This window comes from Engystomops pustulosus, chromosome 11 (genome assembly GCF_040894005.1).
Source record: "Engystomops pustulosus chromosome 11, aEngPut4.maternal, whole genome shotgun sequence".
Taxonomy (NCBI): domain Eukaryota; kingdom Metazoa; phylum Chordata; class Amphibia; order Anura; family Leptodactylidae; genus Engystomops; species Engystomops pustulosus.
Genome location: NC_092421.1, coordinates 87,836,467 through 87,856,649, shown reverse-complemented (window position 1 = coordinate 87,856,649; position 20,183 = coordinate 87,836,467). Strand labels below are relative to the sequence as shown.

At 43.5% G+C, this 20,183-nt stretch overlaps 1 protein-coding gene across 4 annotated transcripts in view; it reads left to right on the top strand.

Annotated features, from left to right (window-relative positions):
* The window catches only part of ZFYVE27 (zinc finger FYVE-type containing 27), an 88,609-nt gene that overhangs the window by 47,600 nt on the left and 20,826 nt on the right, over positions 1–20,183 (top strand). For all 4 annotated transcript variants that reach the window (XM_072129614.1, XM_072129613.1, XM_072129615.1 and 1 more), the window contains one exon: positions 16,971–17,017. In XM_072129614.1, the coding sequence (XP_071985715.1) occupies positions 16,971–17,017 (47 nt within the window). The remainder of the gene's footprint in view (positions 1–16,970; positions 17,018–20,183) is intronic.

Below are 20,183 nucleotides of genomic sequence, written 5' to 3'. Positions count from 1 at the left end.
TCATTAAGGGCAAGTCTAAAAAGTCTACTAACCTACAGATAAGAGGTGAGAGGTGTATACATCATTTATCCTGTATTATACGCCAGAGCTGCACTCACTATTCTGCTGCTGGTGCAGTCACTGTGTACACACATGACATTACTTATCCTGTACTGATCCTGAGTTACATCCTGTATTACACCCCAGAGCTGCACTCACTATTCTGCTGCTGGTGCAGTCACTGTGTACACACATGACATTACTTATCCTGTACTGATCCTGAGTTATATCCTGTATTATACCCCAGAGCTGCACTCACTATTCTGCTGCTGGTGCAGTCACTGTGTATATACATGACATTACTTATCCTGTACTGATCCTGAGTTACATCCTGTATTATACTCCAGAGCTGCACTCACTATCCTGCTGCTGGTGCAGTCACTGTACATACATGACATTACTTATCCTGTACTGATCCTGAGTTACATCCTGTATTATACCCCAGAGCTGCACTCACTATTCTGCTGCTGGTGCAGTCACTGTGTACATACATGACATTACTTATCCTGTACTGATCCTGAGTTACATCCTGTATTATACCCCAGAGATGCACTCACTATCTGCTGCTGGTGCAGTCACTGTGTACATACATGACATTACTTATCCTGTACTGATCCTGAGTTACATCCTGTATTATACTCCAGAGCTCCACTCACTATTCTGCTGCTGGTGCAGTCACTGTGTACATACATGACATTACTTATCCTGTACTGATCCTGAGTTACATCCTGTATTATACTCCAGAGCTGCACTCACTATTCTGCTGCTGGTGCAGTCACTGTGTACATACATGACATTACTTATCCTGTACTGATCCTGAGTTACATCCTGTATTATACCCCAGAGCTGCACTCACTATTCTGCTGCTGGTGCAGTCACTGTGTACATACATGACATTACTTATCCTGTACTGATCCTGAGTTACATCCTGTATTATACCCCAGAGCTGCACTCACTATTCTGCTGCTGGTGCAGTCACTGTACATACATGACATTACTTATCCTGTACTGATCCTGAGTTACATCCTGTATTATACCCCAGAGCTGCACTCACTATTCTGCTGCTGGTGCAGTCACTGTGTACATACATGACATTACTTATCCTGTACTGATCCTGAGTTACATCCTGTATTACACCCCAGAGCTGCACTCACTATTCTGCTGCTGGTGCAGTCACTGTGTACATACATGACATTACTTATCCTGTACTGATCCTGAGTTACATCCTGTATTATACTCCAGAGCTGCACTCACTATTCTGCTGCTGGTGCAGTCACTGTACATACATGACATTACTTATCCTGTACTGATCCTGAGTTACATCCTGTATTATACCCCAGAGCTGCACTCACTATTCTGCTGCTGGTGCAGTCACTGTACATACATGACATTACTTATCCTGTACTGATCCTGAGTTACATCCTGTATTATACTCCAGAGCTGCACTCACTATTCTGCTGCTGGTGCAGTCACTGTGTACATACATGACATTACTTATCCTGTACTGATCCTGAGTTACATCCTGTATTATACTCCAGGGCTGCACTCAATATTCTGCTGCTGGTGCAGTCACTGTGTACATACATGACATTACTTATCCTGTACTGATCCTGAGTTACATCCTGTATTATACTCCAGGGCTGCACTCACTATTCTGCTGCTGGTGCAGTCACTGTGTACATACATGACATTACTTATCCTGTACTGATCCTGAGTTACATCCTGTATTATACTCCAGAGCTGCACTCACTATTCTGCTGCTGGTGCAGTCACTGTGTACATACATGACATTACTTATCCTGTACCGATCCTGAGTTACATCCTGTATTATACTCCAGAGCTGCACTCACTATTCTGCTGCTGGTGCAGTCACTGTGTATATACATGACATTACTTATCCTGTACTGATCCTGAGTTACATCCTGTATTATACCCCAGAGCTGCTCTCACTATTCTGCTGCTGGTGCAGTCACTGTGTACATACATGACATTACTTATCCTGTACTGATCCTGAGTTACATCCTGTATTATACTCCAGAGCTGCACTCACTATTCTGCTGCTGGTGCAGTCACTGTGTACATACATGACATTACTTATCCTTTACTGATCCTGAGTTACATCCTGTATTATACCCCAGAGCTGCACTCACTATTCTGCTGCTGGTGCAGTCACTGTGTACATACATGACATTACTTATCCTGTACTGATCCTGAGTTACATCCTGTTTTATACCCCAGAGCTACACTCACTATTCTGCTGCTGGTGCAGTCACTGTGTACATACATGACATTACTTATCCTGTACTGATCCTGAGTTACATCCTGTATTATACCCCAGAGCTACACTCACTATTCTGCTGCTGGTGCAGTCACTGTGTACATACATGACATTACTTATCCTGTACTGATCCTGAGTTACATCCTGTATTATACTCCAGAGCTGCACTCACTATTCTGCTGGTGCAGTCACTGTGTACATACATGACATTACTTATCCTGTACTGATCCTGAGTTACATCCTGTATTATACCCCAGAGCTGCACTCACTATTCTGCTGCTGGTGCAGTCACTGTGTACATACATGACATTACTTATCCTGTACTGATCCTGAGTTACATCCTGTATTATACTCCAGAGCTGCACTCACTATTCTGCTGCTGGTGCAGTCACTGTGTACATACATGACATTACTTATCCTGTACTGATCCTGAGTTACATCCTGTATTATACCCCAGAGCTGCACTCACTATTCTCCTGCTGGTGCAGTCACTGTGTACATACATGACATTACTTATCCTGTACTGATCCTGAGTTACATCCTGTATTATACCCCAGAGCTGCACTCACTATTCTCCTGCTGGTGCAGTCACTGTGTACATACATGACATTACTTATCCTGTACTGATCCTGAGTTACATCCTGTATTATACCCCAGAGCTACACTCACTATTCTGCTGGTGCAGTCACTGTGTACATACATGACATTACTTATCCTGTACTGATCCTGAGTTACATCCTGTATTATACCCCAGAGCTGCACTCACTATTCTGCTGGTGCAGTCACTGTGTACATACATGACATCTGTGACACTGGGTCTCCGCTCTATAAGGACATGCTGGTGGTTTGTACAATCTGATGAAACATGTGGAATGATAACACTCAGTGATTTTCTGTTCGTGTCTCTCAGCAGTTGTTGCACTTTCCTGCGTTGCGTGGATTCCGCACGTTTCATCATACAGGGTGGTAACAAAGTGTTTATTTCACTAAGGTCCAATGGTTTGGGCAGTGACAGTCGTTTTCCGTGTGTTATCACGCTGATCCATTTTCCCAGGATTGGTTGTTTTCTTTGTATTTTACTGTAAAAACAAAAGAGAAATCTGTCACCTTTCCTCCTCCGTTTTCACAAACTTTACCCGTCTGAGGCGTCGGGTGTTTACAAATGCGGAGATTTTGATTATTTTCTGTGCGGTGCAGACCTACCACTGAGAGGAAGCGCCGCACTGCATACAAACCGCACCATGACACCACCATCCGTATACTCCATGTGTACTCCTCTCCCATACAGAGGGCAAAATCACCCTCAAACTTTACATCTTATAATATACAAGCTGTAGATCCCGCGCTGCCCGGGATAGGAAGTAACTGCTCTTAGCTACAGTATAACAATGGGTAAACGAAAAATATTTTATATGTATCCATCTCTCCCTGACTCTCTCTGTCTCTCTGACTGTTACTGACCATCTCTGTAGTATAATACAGGATGTAACTCAGGATCAGTACAGGATAAGTAATGTCATGTATGTACACAGTGACTGCACCAGCAGCAGAATAGTGAGTGCATCTCTGTAGTATAATACAGGATGTAACTCAGGATCAGTACAGGATAAGTAATGTCATGTATGTACACAGTGACTGCACCAGCAGCAGAATAGTGAGTGCAGCTCTGGGGTATAATACAGGATGTAACTCAGGATCAGTACAGGATAAGTAATGTCATGTATGTACACAGTGACTGCACCAGCAGCAGAATAGTGAGTGCAGCTCTGGAGTATAATACAGGATGTAACTCAGGATCAGTACAGGATAAGTAATGTCATGTATGTACACAGTGACTGCACCAGCAGCAGAATAGTGAGTGCAGCTCTGGAGTATAATACAGGATGTAACTCAGGATCAGTACAGGATAAGTAATGTTATGTATGTACACAGTGACTGCACCAGCAGCAGAATAGTGAGTGCAGCTCTGGAGTATAATACAGGATGTAACTCAGGATCAGTACAGGATAAGTAATGTCATGTATGTACACAGTGACTGCACCAGCAGCAGAATAGTGAGTGCAGCTCTGGGGTATAATACAGGATGTAACTCAGGATCAGTACAGGATAAGTAATGTCATGTATGTACACAGTGACTGCACCAGCAGCAGAATAGTGAGTGCTGCTCTGGAGTATAATGCAGGATGTAACTCAGGATCAGTACAGGATAAGTAATGTCATGTATGTACACAGTGACTGCACCAGCAGCAGAATAGTGAGTGCAGCTCTGGAGTATAATGCAGGATGTAACTCAGGATCAGTACAGGATAAGTAATGTCATGTATGTACACAGTGACTGCACCAGCAGCAGAATAGTGAGTGCAGCTCTGGAGTATAATACAGGATGTAACTCAGGATCAGTACAGGATAAGTAATGTTATGTATGTACACAGTGACTGCACCAGCAGCAGAATAGTGAGTGCAGCTCTGGAGTATAATACAGGATGTAACTCAGGATCAGTACAGGATAAGTAATGTCATGTATGTACACAGTGACTGCACCAGCAGCAGAATAGTGAGTGCAGCTCTGGGGTATAATACAGGATGTAACTCAGGATCAGTACAGGATAAGTAATGTCATGTATGTACACAGTGACTGCACCAGCAGCAGAATAGTGAGTGCTGCTCTGGAGTATAATGCAGGATGTAACTCAGGATCAGTACAGGATAAGTAATGTCATGTATGTACACAGTGACTGCACCAGCAGCAGAATAGTGAGTGCAGCTCTGGAGTATAATGCAGGATGTAACTCAGGATCAGTACAGGATAAGTAATGTCATGTATGTACACAGTGACTGCACCAGCAGCAGAATAGTGAGTGCAGCTCTGGGGTGTAATACAGGATGTAACTCAGGATCAGTACAGGATAAGTAATGTCATGTATGTACACAGTGACTGCACCAGCAGCAGAATAGTGAGTGCAGCTCTGGGGTATAATACAGGATGTAACTCAGGATCAGTACAGGATAAGTAATGTCATGTATGTACACAGTGACTGCACCAGCAGCAGAATAGTGAGTGCAGCTCTGGGGTATAATACAGGATGTAACTCAGGATCAGTACAGGATAAGTAATGTCATGTATGTACACAGTGACTGCACCAGCAGCAGAATAGTGAGTGCAGCTCTGGAGTATAATACAGGATGTAACTCAGGATCAGTACAGGATAAGTAATGTCATGTATGTACACAGTGACTGCACCAGCAGCAGAATAGTGAGTGCAGCTCTGGGGTATAATACAGGATATAACTCAGGATCAGTACAGGATAAGTAATGCCATGTATGTACACAGTGACTGCACCAGCAGCAGAATAGTGAGTGCAGCTCTGGAGTATAATACAGGATGTAACTCAGGATCAGTACAGGATAAGTAATGTCATGTATGTACACAGTGACTGCACCAGCAGCAGAATAGTGAGTGCAGCTCTGGGGTATAATACAGGATATAACTCAGGATCAGTACAGGATAAGTAATGCCATGTATGTACACAGTGACTGCACCAGCAGCAGAATAGTGAGTACAGCTCTGGGGTATAATACAGGATGTAACTCAGGATCAGTACAGGATAAGTAATGTCATGTATGTACACAGTGACTGCACCAGCAGCAGAATAGTGAGTACAGCTCTGGGGTATAATACAGGATGTAACTCAGGATCAGTACAGGATAAGTAATGTCATGTATGTACACAATGACTGCACCAGCAGCAGAATAGAGAGTGTAGCTCTGGGGTATAATACAGGATGTAACTCAGGATCAGTACAGGATAAGTAATGTAATGTATGTACACAGTGACTGCACCAGCAGCAGAATAGTGAGTGCAGCTCTGGAGTATAATGCAGGATGTAACTCAGGATCAGTACAGGATAAGTAATGTCATGTATGTACACAGTGACTGCACCAGCAGCAGAATAGTGAGTGCAGCTCTGGAGTATAATACAGGATGTAACTCAGGATCAGTACAGGATAAGTAATGTTATGTATGTACACAGTGACTGCACCAGCAGCAGAATAGTGAGTGCAGCTCTGGAGTATAATACAGGATGTAACTCAGGATCAGTACAGGATAAGTAATGTCATGTATGTACACAGTGACTGCACCAGCAGCAGAATAGTGAGTGCAGCTCTGGGGTATAATACAGGATGTAACTCAGGATCAGTACAGGATAAGTAATGTCATGTATGTACACAGTGACTGCACCAGCAGCAGAATAGTGAGTGCTGCTCTGGAGTATAATGCAGGATGTAACTCAGGATCAGTACAGGATAAGTAATGTCATGTATGTACACAGTGACTGCACCAGCAGCAGAATAGTGAGTGCAGCTCTGGAGTATAATGCAGGATGTAACTCAGGATCAGTACAGGATAAGTAATGTCATGTATGTACACAGTGACTGCACCAGCAGCAGAATAGTGAGTGCAGCTCTGGGGTGTAATACAGGATGTAACTCAGGATCAGTACAGGATAAGTAATGTCATGTATGTACACAGTGACTGCACCAGCAGCAGAATAGTGAGTGCAGCTCTGGGGTATAATACAGGATGTAACTCAGGATCAGTACAGGATAAGTAATGTCATGTATGTACACAGTGACTGCACCAGCAGCAGAATAGTGAGTGCAGCTCTGGGGTATAATACAGGATGTAACTCAGGATCAGTACAGGATAAGTAATGTCATGTATGTACACAGTGACTGCACCAGCAGCAGAATAGTGAGTGCAGCTCTGGAGTATAATACAGGATGTAACTCAGGATCAGTACAGGATAAGTAATGTCATGTATGTACACAGTGACTGCACCAGCAGCAGAATAGTGAGTGCAGCTCTGGGGTATAATACAGGATATAACTCAGGATCAGTACAGGATAAGTAATGCCATGTATGTACACAGTGACTGCACCAGCAGCAGAATAGTGAGTGCAGCTCTGGAGTATAATACAGGATGTAACTCAGGATCAGTACAGGATAAGTAATGTCATGTATGTACACAGTGACTGCACCAGCAGCAGAATAGTGAGTGCAGCTCTGGGGTATAATACAGGATATAACTCAGGATCAGTACAGGATAAGTAATGCCATGTATGTACACAGTGACTGCACCAGCAGCAGAATAGTGAGTACAGCTCTGGGGTATAATACAGGATGTAACTCAGGATCAGTACAGGATAAGTAATGTCATGTATGTACACAGTGACTGCACCAGCAGCAGAATAGTGAGTACAGCTCTGGGGTATAATACAGGATGTAACTCAGGATCAGTACAGGATAAGTAATGTCATGTATGTACACAATGACTGCACCAGCAGCAGAATAGAGAGTGTAGCTCTGGGGTATAATACAGGATGTAACTCAGGATCAGTACAGGATAAGTAATGTAATGTATGTACACAGTGACTGCACCAGCAGCAGAATAGTGAGTGCAGCTCTGGAGTATAATGCAGGATGTAACTCAGGATCAGTACAGGATAAGTAATGTCATGTATGTACACAGTGACTGCAGCAGAATAGTGAGTGCAGCTCTGGCGCTAGGTAGATTGTGCTCATTGGATATGTGGAATGTGGATTATGAACATCAGTCACTAAAAAAGTTATCAAAACAAAAGCAATAATCCTTCCCTATAAATGATCCTTATTGTACTTGCAGGAGTTTTGTGCTTCTATTACAAGTTCTCCCGCAGTAGTATAGTTTGCGCTGATGCCCTATAAACTTTGGCTGCGCCGTTGCATCTCTGTGATGGGACGGAGAACATTTTGATGAAGTCGCTTGTCAGATATTCATGGAGCGCGGCCGACCCCTTCCAGGAGGCTTCTGTCTCTGTGAGCGTCACTCCGGGCGATCGCGGCTTTATTATGCGAGTGATAAACTGATTGTAGGATAACGGCCGCCATTGCTGCAGCATCTGCGTTCTCATCTCGTGGAGGCTGGAGGATGAGGTTTGGCGCAGCCCCCCCCCCCCTCGAGGATGAGGAATGTAGGGGCTGTATATAAAGCAGCTGTATGGATAAATCCTCCGCTGACGTGCCCTTTACTTTCCTCATTATACTAACAGACCTCAAATATTTCTCCTCTTTGTACTTGACAGGCAATATTTTACGGACGCCATATCTAATAGGGACGGGGTTATGTTTCCTGTTATTTGGCAAAGGCGTCGGCCATGATTATTTTATAAGTTACATTTGATTGAAAATGAAAAATACAGAAGAAAAACAGAAATTGTAACTTTGTTTCCATGTGCAGAGTAAGAAGTTCCCTGCCTGGTGCTAGTGTCAGTGTGGACTGAAGGTTCAGTGTTCTATTCCCGAGCGAGCGGCAGATACAGTATAATAACTGCAGATAATGGGGCTCATGCCCTTGTCTTTCCCTAAGACGACCTCCCTTCATAGTTCACCATCGTCACGTTTTCTGCCGTCTTCCCCGAGTTATCACCTGATTCCAGATGTCAAGGTTTTGACTTTTTGCAAAAAGTTGCAAATCCAAACCTGTTGTTGTCAGGCGTCGGAAAGCCTGAGGATTTTTTCCGAGTTTTGTTCAAAAAGTTGCAAAAACATTTAAGGCCTTAACTAAGACGTATTAAAACCTCCTAATACACGTCTGATTGGAGAAACAAAAGCTCAGAACTCAAAGAAAAAACAGAGGTCCATGTGCCCCATGATGTCACTGCCTCCTGTCTGTATGTACATGTGATGTGTGAGAGCATTGACTATACTTCCTTCCTCCCGTTTTCCTTCCTTATTTCATTTCTGTCTTTTTCTTTCTGTTCCTCCATTTCTTCCTTCCATTCATTGTTCTTTTTCATTTTTCTTACTTCCTTCTTTCCCTTCCTTTGATTCTCCTTTCTTGCTCCCAAAATGCTCCTTTGTAACGTAATGTATCCTTTTCTTTTCCTTTCTGCTCCTTTCCTCTTCCTTCCACTTCTTCTCTCTTCCTTCCGCCCCTTTGCTCTTCCTTCCTTCCGCCCCTTTGCTCTTCCTTCCTTCCGCCCCTTTGCTCTTCCTTCCGCTCCTTCTCTCTTCCTTCCGCCCCTTTGCTCTTCCTTCCGCTCCTTCTCTCTTCCTTCCGCCCCTTTGCTCTTCCTTCCTTCTGCCCCTTTCCTCTTCCTTCCGCTCCTTCTCTCTTCCTTCCGCCCCTTTGCTCTGCCTGCCTTCCGCCCCTTTGCTCTGCCTTCCTTCCGCCCCTTTGCTCTGCCTTCCTTCCGCCCCTTTGCTCTGCCTTCCTTCCGCCCCTTTGCTCTGCCTTCCTTCCGCCCCTTTGCTCTGCCTTCCTTCCGCCCCTTTGCTCTGCCTTCCTTCCGCCCCTTTGCTCTGCCTTCCTATCGCCCCTTTGCTCTGCCTTCCTTCCGCCCCTTTGCTCTGCCTTCCTTCCGCCCCTTTGCTCTGCCTTCCTTCCGCCCCTTTGCTCTGCCTTCCTTCCGCCCCTGCCCTCTGCCTGCCTTCCGCCCCTGCCCTCTGCCTGCCTTCCGCCCCTGCCCTCTGCCTGCCTTCCGCCCCTGCCCTCTGCCTGCCTTCCGCCCCTGCCCTCTGCCTGCCTTCCGCCCCTGCCCTCTGCCTGCCTTCCGCCCCTGCCCTCTGCCTGCCTTCCGCCCCTGCCCTCTGCCTGCCTTCCGCCCCTGCCCTCTGCCTGCCTTCCGCCCCTGCCCTCTGCCTGCCTTCCGCCCCTGCCCTCTGCCTGCCTTCCGCCCCTGCCCTCTGCCTGCCTTCCGCCCCTGCCCTCTGCCTGCCTTCCGCCCTTCTGCCCCTGCCCTCTGCCTTCCTTCCGCCCTTCTGCCCTCTGCCTTCCTTCTGCCCTTCCGCCCCTTTCCTCTTCCTTCTGCCCCTGCCCTCTGCCTTCCTTCTGCCCCTGCCCTCTGCCTTCCTTCTGCCCTTCCGCCCCTTTCCTCTGCCTTCCGCTCCTGCCCTCTGCCTTCCTTCCGCCCCTTTGCTCTGCCTTCCTTCTGCCCCTGCCCTCTGCCTTCCGCCCCTTTGCTCTGCCTTCCGCCCCTGCCCTCTGCCTTCCGCCCCTTCGCTCTGCCTTCCGCCCCTTCGCTCTGCCTTCCGCCCCTTCGCTCTGCCTTCCGCCCCTTCGCTCTGCCTTCCGCCCCTTTGCTCTGCCTTCCGCCCCTCCTTGTCATTATAATTTTATTTGTACTGTCTCTTTCTACATTGGTTTCTTATGTTTTTTTTATCTTCATTTTTCCTTTATTTCACTTACTTCATCCAGTTTCCTCTTCTTTTCTGATAATATGTATATGATTATACCAATCCTTCGGCTCGCATGCAGATACCATTACAGCATTCCTCATCTGTCCATCTGTCACGGGTCGGGTTCCCCTCCATCGCCCGTTTTCCTGTTTATCTATGGCCGCCGCTGTATATGTAGCAGAGCTGTGAAGGCGACACCTTCTGAGCCTTATACAAACACATTCATGTCCTGTATTTGTGCCTCGGCTGTAAAGTGAATCCCCCATGAGGCAGCAGCGCTGACCCTTGCCCTGGGGTGCAGAGTGATCCCGGATGACCCGCTCGCTGCTGGGGAGAACCTGGCGCTGACAGAACTTTACTGCCTTTTATTAATGACCCCGGGAATTGTTCCTGGTGCAGCGGCGGTGCCGGGTATTATAAATGTCTGCAGAGATAAAGCCGCGCACATTAGCGGCCCTATAACTCCATGCTTTATGTCTGTGGACAAGGCACATTACATTTCCTTAATAACCTTGTGCATACAATGGAATATAGCCAGAGCCGCGAGAGGAGATAGAAAAGCTACGGACTGTATACTATATACTGTGTGCACAGTGCTGGGACTCACGGGTCAGGTCCAGTCCAGCAGAACTGTTATTCTGGAGGGTCCGCCATGGCTTTTAGCCACAATTTCTGTATCTGGCGCCACTTTCAAAGGGGCTCAAGTGTTTAGTGCTATACAGTATGATGGGTGCAGAGGGAAGGTCACCAGGTCCCGTAGGGTTAAAGAGACGAAGATGTCAACTTTCTGGAAAACAGGGTTCAATAGCAACACCCTAGTGTCAAGGGTTAGGGCCTTTATATAAGCAGTGAAGTCACAACCTAAACTGTAGTCGTAGTCAGTCCCGGTTGGAGGGGGCTAAGCGTTTAAAATGATGCAAATGAGCCTTAGAGGCTCTGGGGTGTGTTACCAGAACCCCTTTTCCCTTGTTGTTACAATGAGCAGAACATGTGTCACCCTCCCCCTGCTTTCTCCCTCCTCCCTCTGCCTATGTAATCGAGCAGCAGCACAAAAGGGGGGAGGGGAGTGTTTGCTCAGTGTAACAGCCCGTGGAAAGACATTACAGAGAGCGGCTCTGGAAACAGCTCCCTCAGGCTCATTAGCATCATTTTAAGAGTTGATTTTAGAAGGAAGAATTATAAAGAAGATGCCACGGTCACGGTGCCTGGATCTATTAGTAAAGTGTCCCTGGATTTAGAGGGTAGAACAGTGTTTGGCTCATGTACCAATGTATTTCATGGTTTAAGCATTTCCTACTTTAGTTTTGTGTTTCTTTGCAACTAAAATGAAGCAATTCGGATAAATGCACGGCCCCCTCGTAGACTTGTGCGTCTCCATGGATACAGAATATAAAACTTCTATATGTTAATCTTAAAGTCGGATCTTTGTTCCCCCGACCCTCTACTCCTTACTGTTGTATAATACATTCAGTACTACAGGTTAACAAGTAGGGTCAGACTACACAATGTTTGTTTGTAGTCTGTTACCTTGGGAACAAATAGGTCTCCATAGCAGAACACAATCCCTGATGCTGCTATGTAAATAAAGATGCATTTTTATCACTTTGTTTGAAGTTTATTATTTTTTTTTTAATGTATTAGAATAGTTTTTGTCCTAGGAAGACATAACAACCCCCCCGCACCCTGCTGCCCCCCACCAGCGCCTCTTCATAATGGGCCGTCACATGTGAATGCGCCCCGGTGTAATTACATTATAATGAGGGCTCGCAGTGATGTGTGGATGTGTGAAAATGAGCTGCACCGGGGCCTATACAGCAGCGGAGAAAACGGGAAATGATGTCACATGGTCAGGAGTCGCCTACCAGAGGCATTCAAAGGGTGCGCTGTATATATGTGAGGCTGTCACCCTAATCTTACCGATTAAGTGTTAAGTGCCTGTGAAGCTACAGCACAGAGGGGCTCTGGTAACACCCCCACAGCAGTTCTGGCTTATTTGCATCATTTTAAAAGTTGGATTTTTAGTAGAAACAATAATAATAATCTAACTTTAAACTGAAATTTTGTAGCTCTTTTTGGAATAGGTGATCAATAACTGATCACTAAGGGTCTCCCAACCATTTAGCTGTTTGAAGAAATAAGTTGTTATTGTTTAGTAAGCACAGCGCTGTCCATTGTCTGGTGGCTGAGATGGATATTGCAGTTCTTTCTCCACGCAGGACATGTAATGGATGAATATGTTGTCCCCCACCTGCGGAGCGATGCAGAACACTGGATCAGAAGGGTGCTGGGTGTCCTCCCTCTCACATCCCAGACGCACACATTCACACACTACGGATAGGCGATCAGTAACAAATAATCACAGAACCCCTTTAAGGTTCTGATCCCAGGAGGTTTTAAGGGAAACTGCCACCAGGTGACACCACTTATAACACTAACACTAACACACACACAGACACACACAGACACACACACACAGACACACACAGACCATATTTTGCATAACATAAGTCACTTTTATAGGATGAAAGGGCTTTATTGCCTCTGCAACCACGATCCTCTAGTCATTGTAAAGATTAGAACCTCTTCTTGACTGTATGTGTTATAAAAACCAAGACATAGTTTTAATGCCAGCCTTAAAGATCCAATTTCTGACTCTTTTTTTTTTTTTTTTAAGTGACTGTACCTCCAGTTCTGTGAGTACCAGCACTACAATCACTATGTCATCTTTGCAATGACATCAAAACCACCTTTCTAGCTGCTATCCTGCCTTAGAAAGGGGTTTCTAGGTTGAGCCTCCTCCAGCCACTAAAAGTGACTCATCTCAGGCAAATAGTGACTCATCTTAGGCAAAAAGTGACTATTTTCTGCTAATTTTCACATGACTTTTGATATTTCAAAGGACGTTTTATACCCTACCTGAGGGGGTTGGTAGTGTAGTGGGGTAGAAGCTGGTTCTGCTTTGTAACTCCCCTAAGCCTCAGCTGGACATCTTACAAAACTACAATATTAGGACATCAGGGCCGCAGCTATCGTCCTACAACCAGATCATAATCTGATGCAGTTATTGTACTATGTACAACTTTCTCTTTCATTCCATTAGTCGTCCGGCTCCGGGGAAGCTTCTGCGCCCGGGAGACAAGATCCCTGAAAAATACCAAATGAAGAAACTTTGTAACTTTTGATTTCCCAAGCAAATGCAAAAAAACCCCCATAAACTGCCCCCCTGCAGGTCCCAATCCAAGGATTTCATTTTGCTGTTTTGTCGCATGCGGTAAATCAAAATAATACCGTAAAAGTAAAAACCTGAAAATGTATGAATATAACACTTTTACAATGTAACAATTACTGGGGGGGGAGCGCAGGGTGTAATGGGAAAAAGATGTTCTCCGAGTATTTTCGGCAATGGCTGGATGCTCTCGGGAAGAATGTTACGACCCAGGCTGCACTTCACCTTCAATTTATCACTCAATTACAGAGGAATTACAGAAAGGCTCCTCTTAAAGGGGTCTATCGGCTCTCAAATCCCTACACTTGTAAATCCGGCAATGTGTAGGGCATGTTCTAAACTTTCCAAATATACCTAGATTTTTCTACAAAAGTCATTTTTAAGGAATAATTCTGTTTTTATCTTTATGCAAATGAGCTCCCTGGGTGTGGCCATGGATGCGGGTGCTCTGCCATTCATCTTTCTGCGCCTTCTTATTTCCAATTATTGTATAACGCGACGGGATCAAGTGCATCGAAGACCATGGCCCCACCCCTGGTGCATTTAGAAACTAATTTGCAGAAGGTTTCAAGCATTTTTCCCTAAGTGACACAATTTTCCAAACTCGTGTTTGGAAATGTTGTTCTTATTTGTGGAGTGATTTCGGAACTTATACACTCCCTTTAAAGCGCAACTACCACCAGGATGAAGGACTGTATGCAAATGAGCTTGGGAGTCCCTATGGAGCCTACAGGCTCATTTGCATACAGTCCTTCATCCTGGTGGTAGATGTCCTTTAAGGGGGAATCATCCTGGAAACAGTAGGCTCCAAGTTATTGCTTCATCTAGAGTGACCACATATTATGTCCTGATATCCTATTACCGTATCAGCAGTTCTCCGAATTAAAGGGATGTTCCAAAATTTAGATATTGTAGATCTATCCTTAATATGAAGCATGTACTTCTGAACTTCGGGCTGGATGCAGACCCAACAACACATAGGGGCAAATTTACTTACCCGTTCCTGTCGCGAACCCCGATCCGAACGGTCTGATGAAGATGAAGTCTGCGCGATTCACGTAGCTCATGCGCCCGATTTCCTGCATGTGTCTCTTCCCCGTTCAGGTCCCCGGAGTTCACCTTCTTCTTCCCGGTGCATGTAAGTGCATTATCTTGCAACACAATTTGAATTTTAAATCCCGCGCACAGTCATCGGATCGTCCGATTTCCAAAACGGAATTTGTCCGGAAACCTGACGAAAATGCGGTCCACGGACCCTTAGTAAATTAGTAAAGCCCTATAGTACTGAAGCAACATGGGAACCAGGACCCGGATCAGTACATGCTCTTTTGGGATCCCTGGGATTTTCTATAATGATGACGACATGGGATCTAGGAATTGGTGATCCCAATCTTCTATAATCTAGGATACATCTAGAATAGCGATTCTATATTACATGGCTAAGAAAATCCCTTTAACTGTTGCTTTATTTTATAATGAATGAATATTTTGTGTCTCCACCTGAAATATCAGCATCTGCTCCTCTCCGGAGGAATGTGGCTACTCAACCCAAAGTGCGTTTGGTTTCCATCATCGCGGCACAGCGCGCTATGGTAGGAGCGTGCTCGGAGTGCGTTACGTTCCCATCCACCGGTACATTACGCGGCTCTGTAGAGGGGTCTGTGCAGTATCTCCCACTCAGGACCTGGTCTGGGGCTGTCATCATATAATGCACAGGCTTCTCCATAGACGTGAGGAATACCAGGAGCCTATAGATTCCACCCTTACCAGGAGCCTTCACACTTCGCTCTTATGAATTCCTGAGCCGGTGCAGGGATGTAGCTGTCAGAGCCGGAACATGAATTAATGGAGTTCTGCGCGGGATAATAGTTTTGGGTCTCCCCTGATGCCCCCCCCCCCCCCCCCCCACATTCATCAGATCGCTGTCTGTATAACATCTCATTACAAGAGCAGAGAGACGTATTCACAGATCACCTGGTCTAGATTGTATTCGCGCTGCCCCTCATGTTATATGGGAAGAGATCTCCTGACATCTCATGTGATGTGATAAATGTATAATATGTAACATAAACATCATGTAAGTATTGGGAGTAGTACAATATTTATACATCACATATTTATGGAATAAAATCATTATTTAGATAAAAAACTAATTATAATTTTTGGAGCACGTGGTGTTTTATCGAGGCTCCAAGCAGACGGAAAGTACAGAGATCCAGAAAATTGATTAAATGATTTGCAAAATGCAGATGGGACAAATATGTTCAGATTATACGGAGAAGCAGGGACAGGAATTATGCCCATTATATTTGGTGTCCGATTAGACAACAGTGTGTTAAAGAGCTCAGCTCCTCCTGCTCTATAAGATGCTGCCTGCAGACAGGACACTATGTACAATCTGCTCAGCTCCTCCTGCTCTATAACATGCTGCCTGCAGATAGGACACTATGTATAATCTGCTCGGCTCCTCCTGCTCTATAACATGCTGCCTGCAGATAGGACACTATGTACAATCTGCTCGGCTCTTCCTGCTCTATAACATGCTGCCTGCAGATAGGACACTATGTACAATCTGCTCGGCTCTTCCTGCTCTATAACATGCTGCCTGCAGATAGGACACTATGTATAATCTGCTCAGCTCCTCCTGCTCTATAACATGCTGCCTGCAGATAGGACGCTGTGTACAGGCTGCTCAGGTCCTCCTGCTCTAAAACATGCTGCCTGCAGATAGGACACTATGTACAATCTGCTCAGCTCCTGCTGCTCTGTAATATGCTACCTGCAGATAGGATTCTGTGTACAGGCTGCTCAGGTCCTCCTGCTCTATAACATGCTGCCTGCAGATAGGACATTATGTACCATCTGTTCAGCTCCTCCTGCTCTATAACATGCTGCCTGCAGATAGGACACTATGTACAATCTCCTCAGCTCCTCCTGCTCTATAACATGCTGCCAGCAGATAGGACACTATGTACAATGTGCTCAGCTCCTCCTGCTCTATAACATGCTGCCAGCAGATAGGACACTATGTACAATCTGCTCAGCTCCTCCTGCTCTATAACATGCTGCCTGCAGATAATACTAATGTTAAATCATAGTGATAGTAGTTGCCATGGGCCAATATGCTGATAATCCCAATTCATCTTTCAAAATTATCAATCAATTATTTATTTCGAAAGATTTATATGTTTTTAATTTATTTTTGCAGGTGCATGTACAGGATGCAATGCAACCTTTTCGGTACTAAAGAAGAGGGTACGTGTCATAAGCTAAATAAATATATTGTGATATTTACTTTCTTTATATTAAATGTGTATTTATAGATAATTAAAGTGGAAAATATCTACTATAATTCTGCCCCCTATGTACAGGAATATAACTACTATAATACTGCCCCCTATGTACAGGAATATAACTACTATAATACTGCCCCCTATGTACAGGAATATAACTACTATAATACTGCCCCCTATGTACAGGAATATAACTACTATAATACTGCCCCCTATGTACAGGAATATAACTACTATAATACTGCCCCCTATATACAGGAATATAACTACTATAATACTGCCCCCTATGTACAGGAATATAACTACTATAATACTGCCTCCTATGTACAAGAATATAACTACTATAATACTGCCCCCTATGTACAAGAATATAACTACTATAATACTGCCCCCTATGTACAGGGATATAACTACTATAATACTGCACCCTATGTACAAGAATATAACTACTATAATACTGCCCCCTATGTACAGGAATATAACTACTATAATACTGCCCCCTATGTACAGGAATATAACTACTATAATACTGCACCCTATGTACAAGAATATAACTACTATAATACTGCCCCCTATGTACAGGGATATAACTACTATAATACTGCCCCCTATGTACAAGAATATAACTACTATAATACTGCCCCCTATGTACAAGAATATAACTACTATAATACTGCCCCCTATGTACAGGGATATAACTACTATAATACTGCACCCTATGTACAAGAATATAACTACTATAATACTGCCCCCTATGTACAGGGATATAACTACTATAATACTGCCCCCTATGTACAAGAATATAACTACTATAATACTGCCCCCTATGTACAAGAATATAACTACTATAATACTACCCCCTATGTACAAGAATATAATTACTATAATACTGCCCCTATGTACAGGAATATAACTACTATAATACTGCCCCCTATGTACAAGACTATAACTACTATAATACTGCCCCCTATGTACAAGAATATAACTACTATAATACTGCCCCCTATGTACAGGGATATAACTACTATAATACTGCCCCCTATGTACAAGAATATAACTACTATAATACTGCCCCCTATGTACAGGAATATAACTACTATAATACTGCCCCCTATGTACAAGAATATAACTACTATAATACTGCCCCCTATGTACAGGAATATAACTACTATAATACTGCCCCCTATGTACAGGAATATAACTACTATAATACTGCCCCCTATGTACAAGAATATAACTACTATAATACTGCCCCCTATGTACAAGAATATAACTACTATAATACTGCCCCCTATGTACAAGAATATAACTACTATAATACTGCCCCCTATGTACAGGAATATAACTACTATAATACTGCCCCCTATGTACAGGAATATAACTACTATAATACTGCGCCCTATGTACAGGAATATAACTACTATAATACTGCCCCTATGTACAAGAATATAACTACTATAATACTGCCCCCTATGTACAGGAATATAACTACTATAATACTGCCCCCTATGTACAGGAATATAACTACTATAATACTGCCCCCTATGTACAAGAATATAACTACTATAATACTGCCCCCTATGTACAAGAATATAACTACTATAATACTGCCCCCTATGTACAGGAATATAACTACTATAATACTGCCCTCTATGTACAAGAATATAACTACTATAATACTGCCCCCTATGTACAAGAATATAACTACTATAACACTGCCCCTATGTACAAGAATATAACTACTATAATACTGCACCCTATGTACAGGAATATAACTACTATAATACTGCCCCCTATGTACAAGAATATAACTACTATAATACTGCCCCCTATGTACAAGAATATAACTACTATAATACTGTCCCCTATGTACAGGAATATAACTACTATAATACTGCCCCCTATGTACAGGAATATAACTACTATAATACTGCCCCCTATGTACAGGAATATAACTACTATAATACTGCCCCCTATGTACAAGAATATAACTACTATAATACTGCACCCTATGTACAGGAATATAACTACTATAATACTGCCCCCTATGTACAAGAATATAACTACTATAATACTGCCCCCTATGTACAAGAATATAACTACTATAATACTGCCCCCTATGTACAAGAATATAACTACTATAATACTGTCCCCTATGTACAGGAATATAACTACTATAATACTGCCCCCTATGTACAGGAATATAACTACTATAATACTGCCCCCTATGTACAAGAATATAACTACTATAACACTGCCCCCTATGTACAAGAATATAACTACTATAATACTGCACCCTATGTACAGGAATATAACTACTATAATACTGCCCCCTATGTACAAGAATATATAACTACTATAATACTGCCCCCTATGTACAAGAATATAACTACTATAATACTGTCCCCTATGTACAGGAATATAACTACTATAATACTGCCCCCTATGTACAGGAATATAACTACTATAATACTGCCCCCTATGTACAAGAATATAACTACTATAATACTGCCCCCTATGTACAAGAATATAACTACTATAATACTGCCCCCTATGTACAAGAATATAACTACTATAATACTGCCCCCTATGTACAAGAATATAACTACTATAATACTGTCCCCTATGTACAGGAATATAACTACTATAATACTGCCCCCTATGTACAGGAATATAACTACTATAATACTGCCCCCTATGTACAAGAATATAACTACTATAATACTGCCCCCTATGTACAAGAATATAACTACTATAATACTGCCCCCTATGTACAAGAATATAACTACTATAATACTGCCCCCTATGTACAGGAATATAACTACTATAATACTGCCCCCTATGTACAGGAATATAACTACTATAATACTGCCCCTTATGTACAGGAATATAACTACTATTATACTGCCCCCTATGTACAGGAATATAACTACTATAATACTGCACCCTATGTACAAGAATATAACTACTATAACACTGCCCCCTATGTACAAGAATATAACTACTATAACACTGCCCCCTATGTACAAGAATATAACTACTATAATACTGCACCCTATGTACAGGAATATAACTACTATAATACTGCCCCCTATGTACAAGAATATAACTACTATAATACTGCCCCC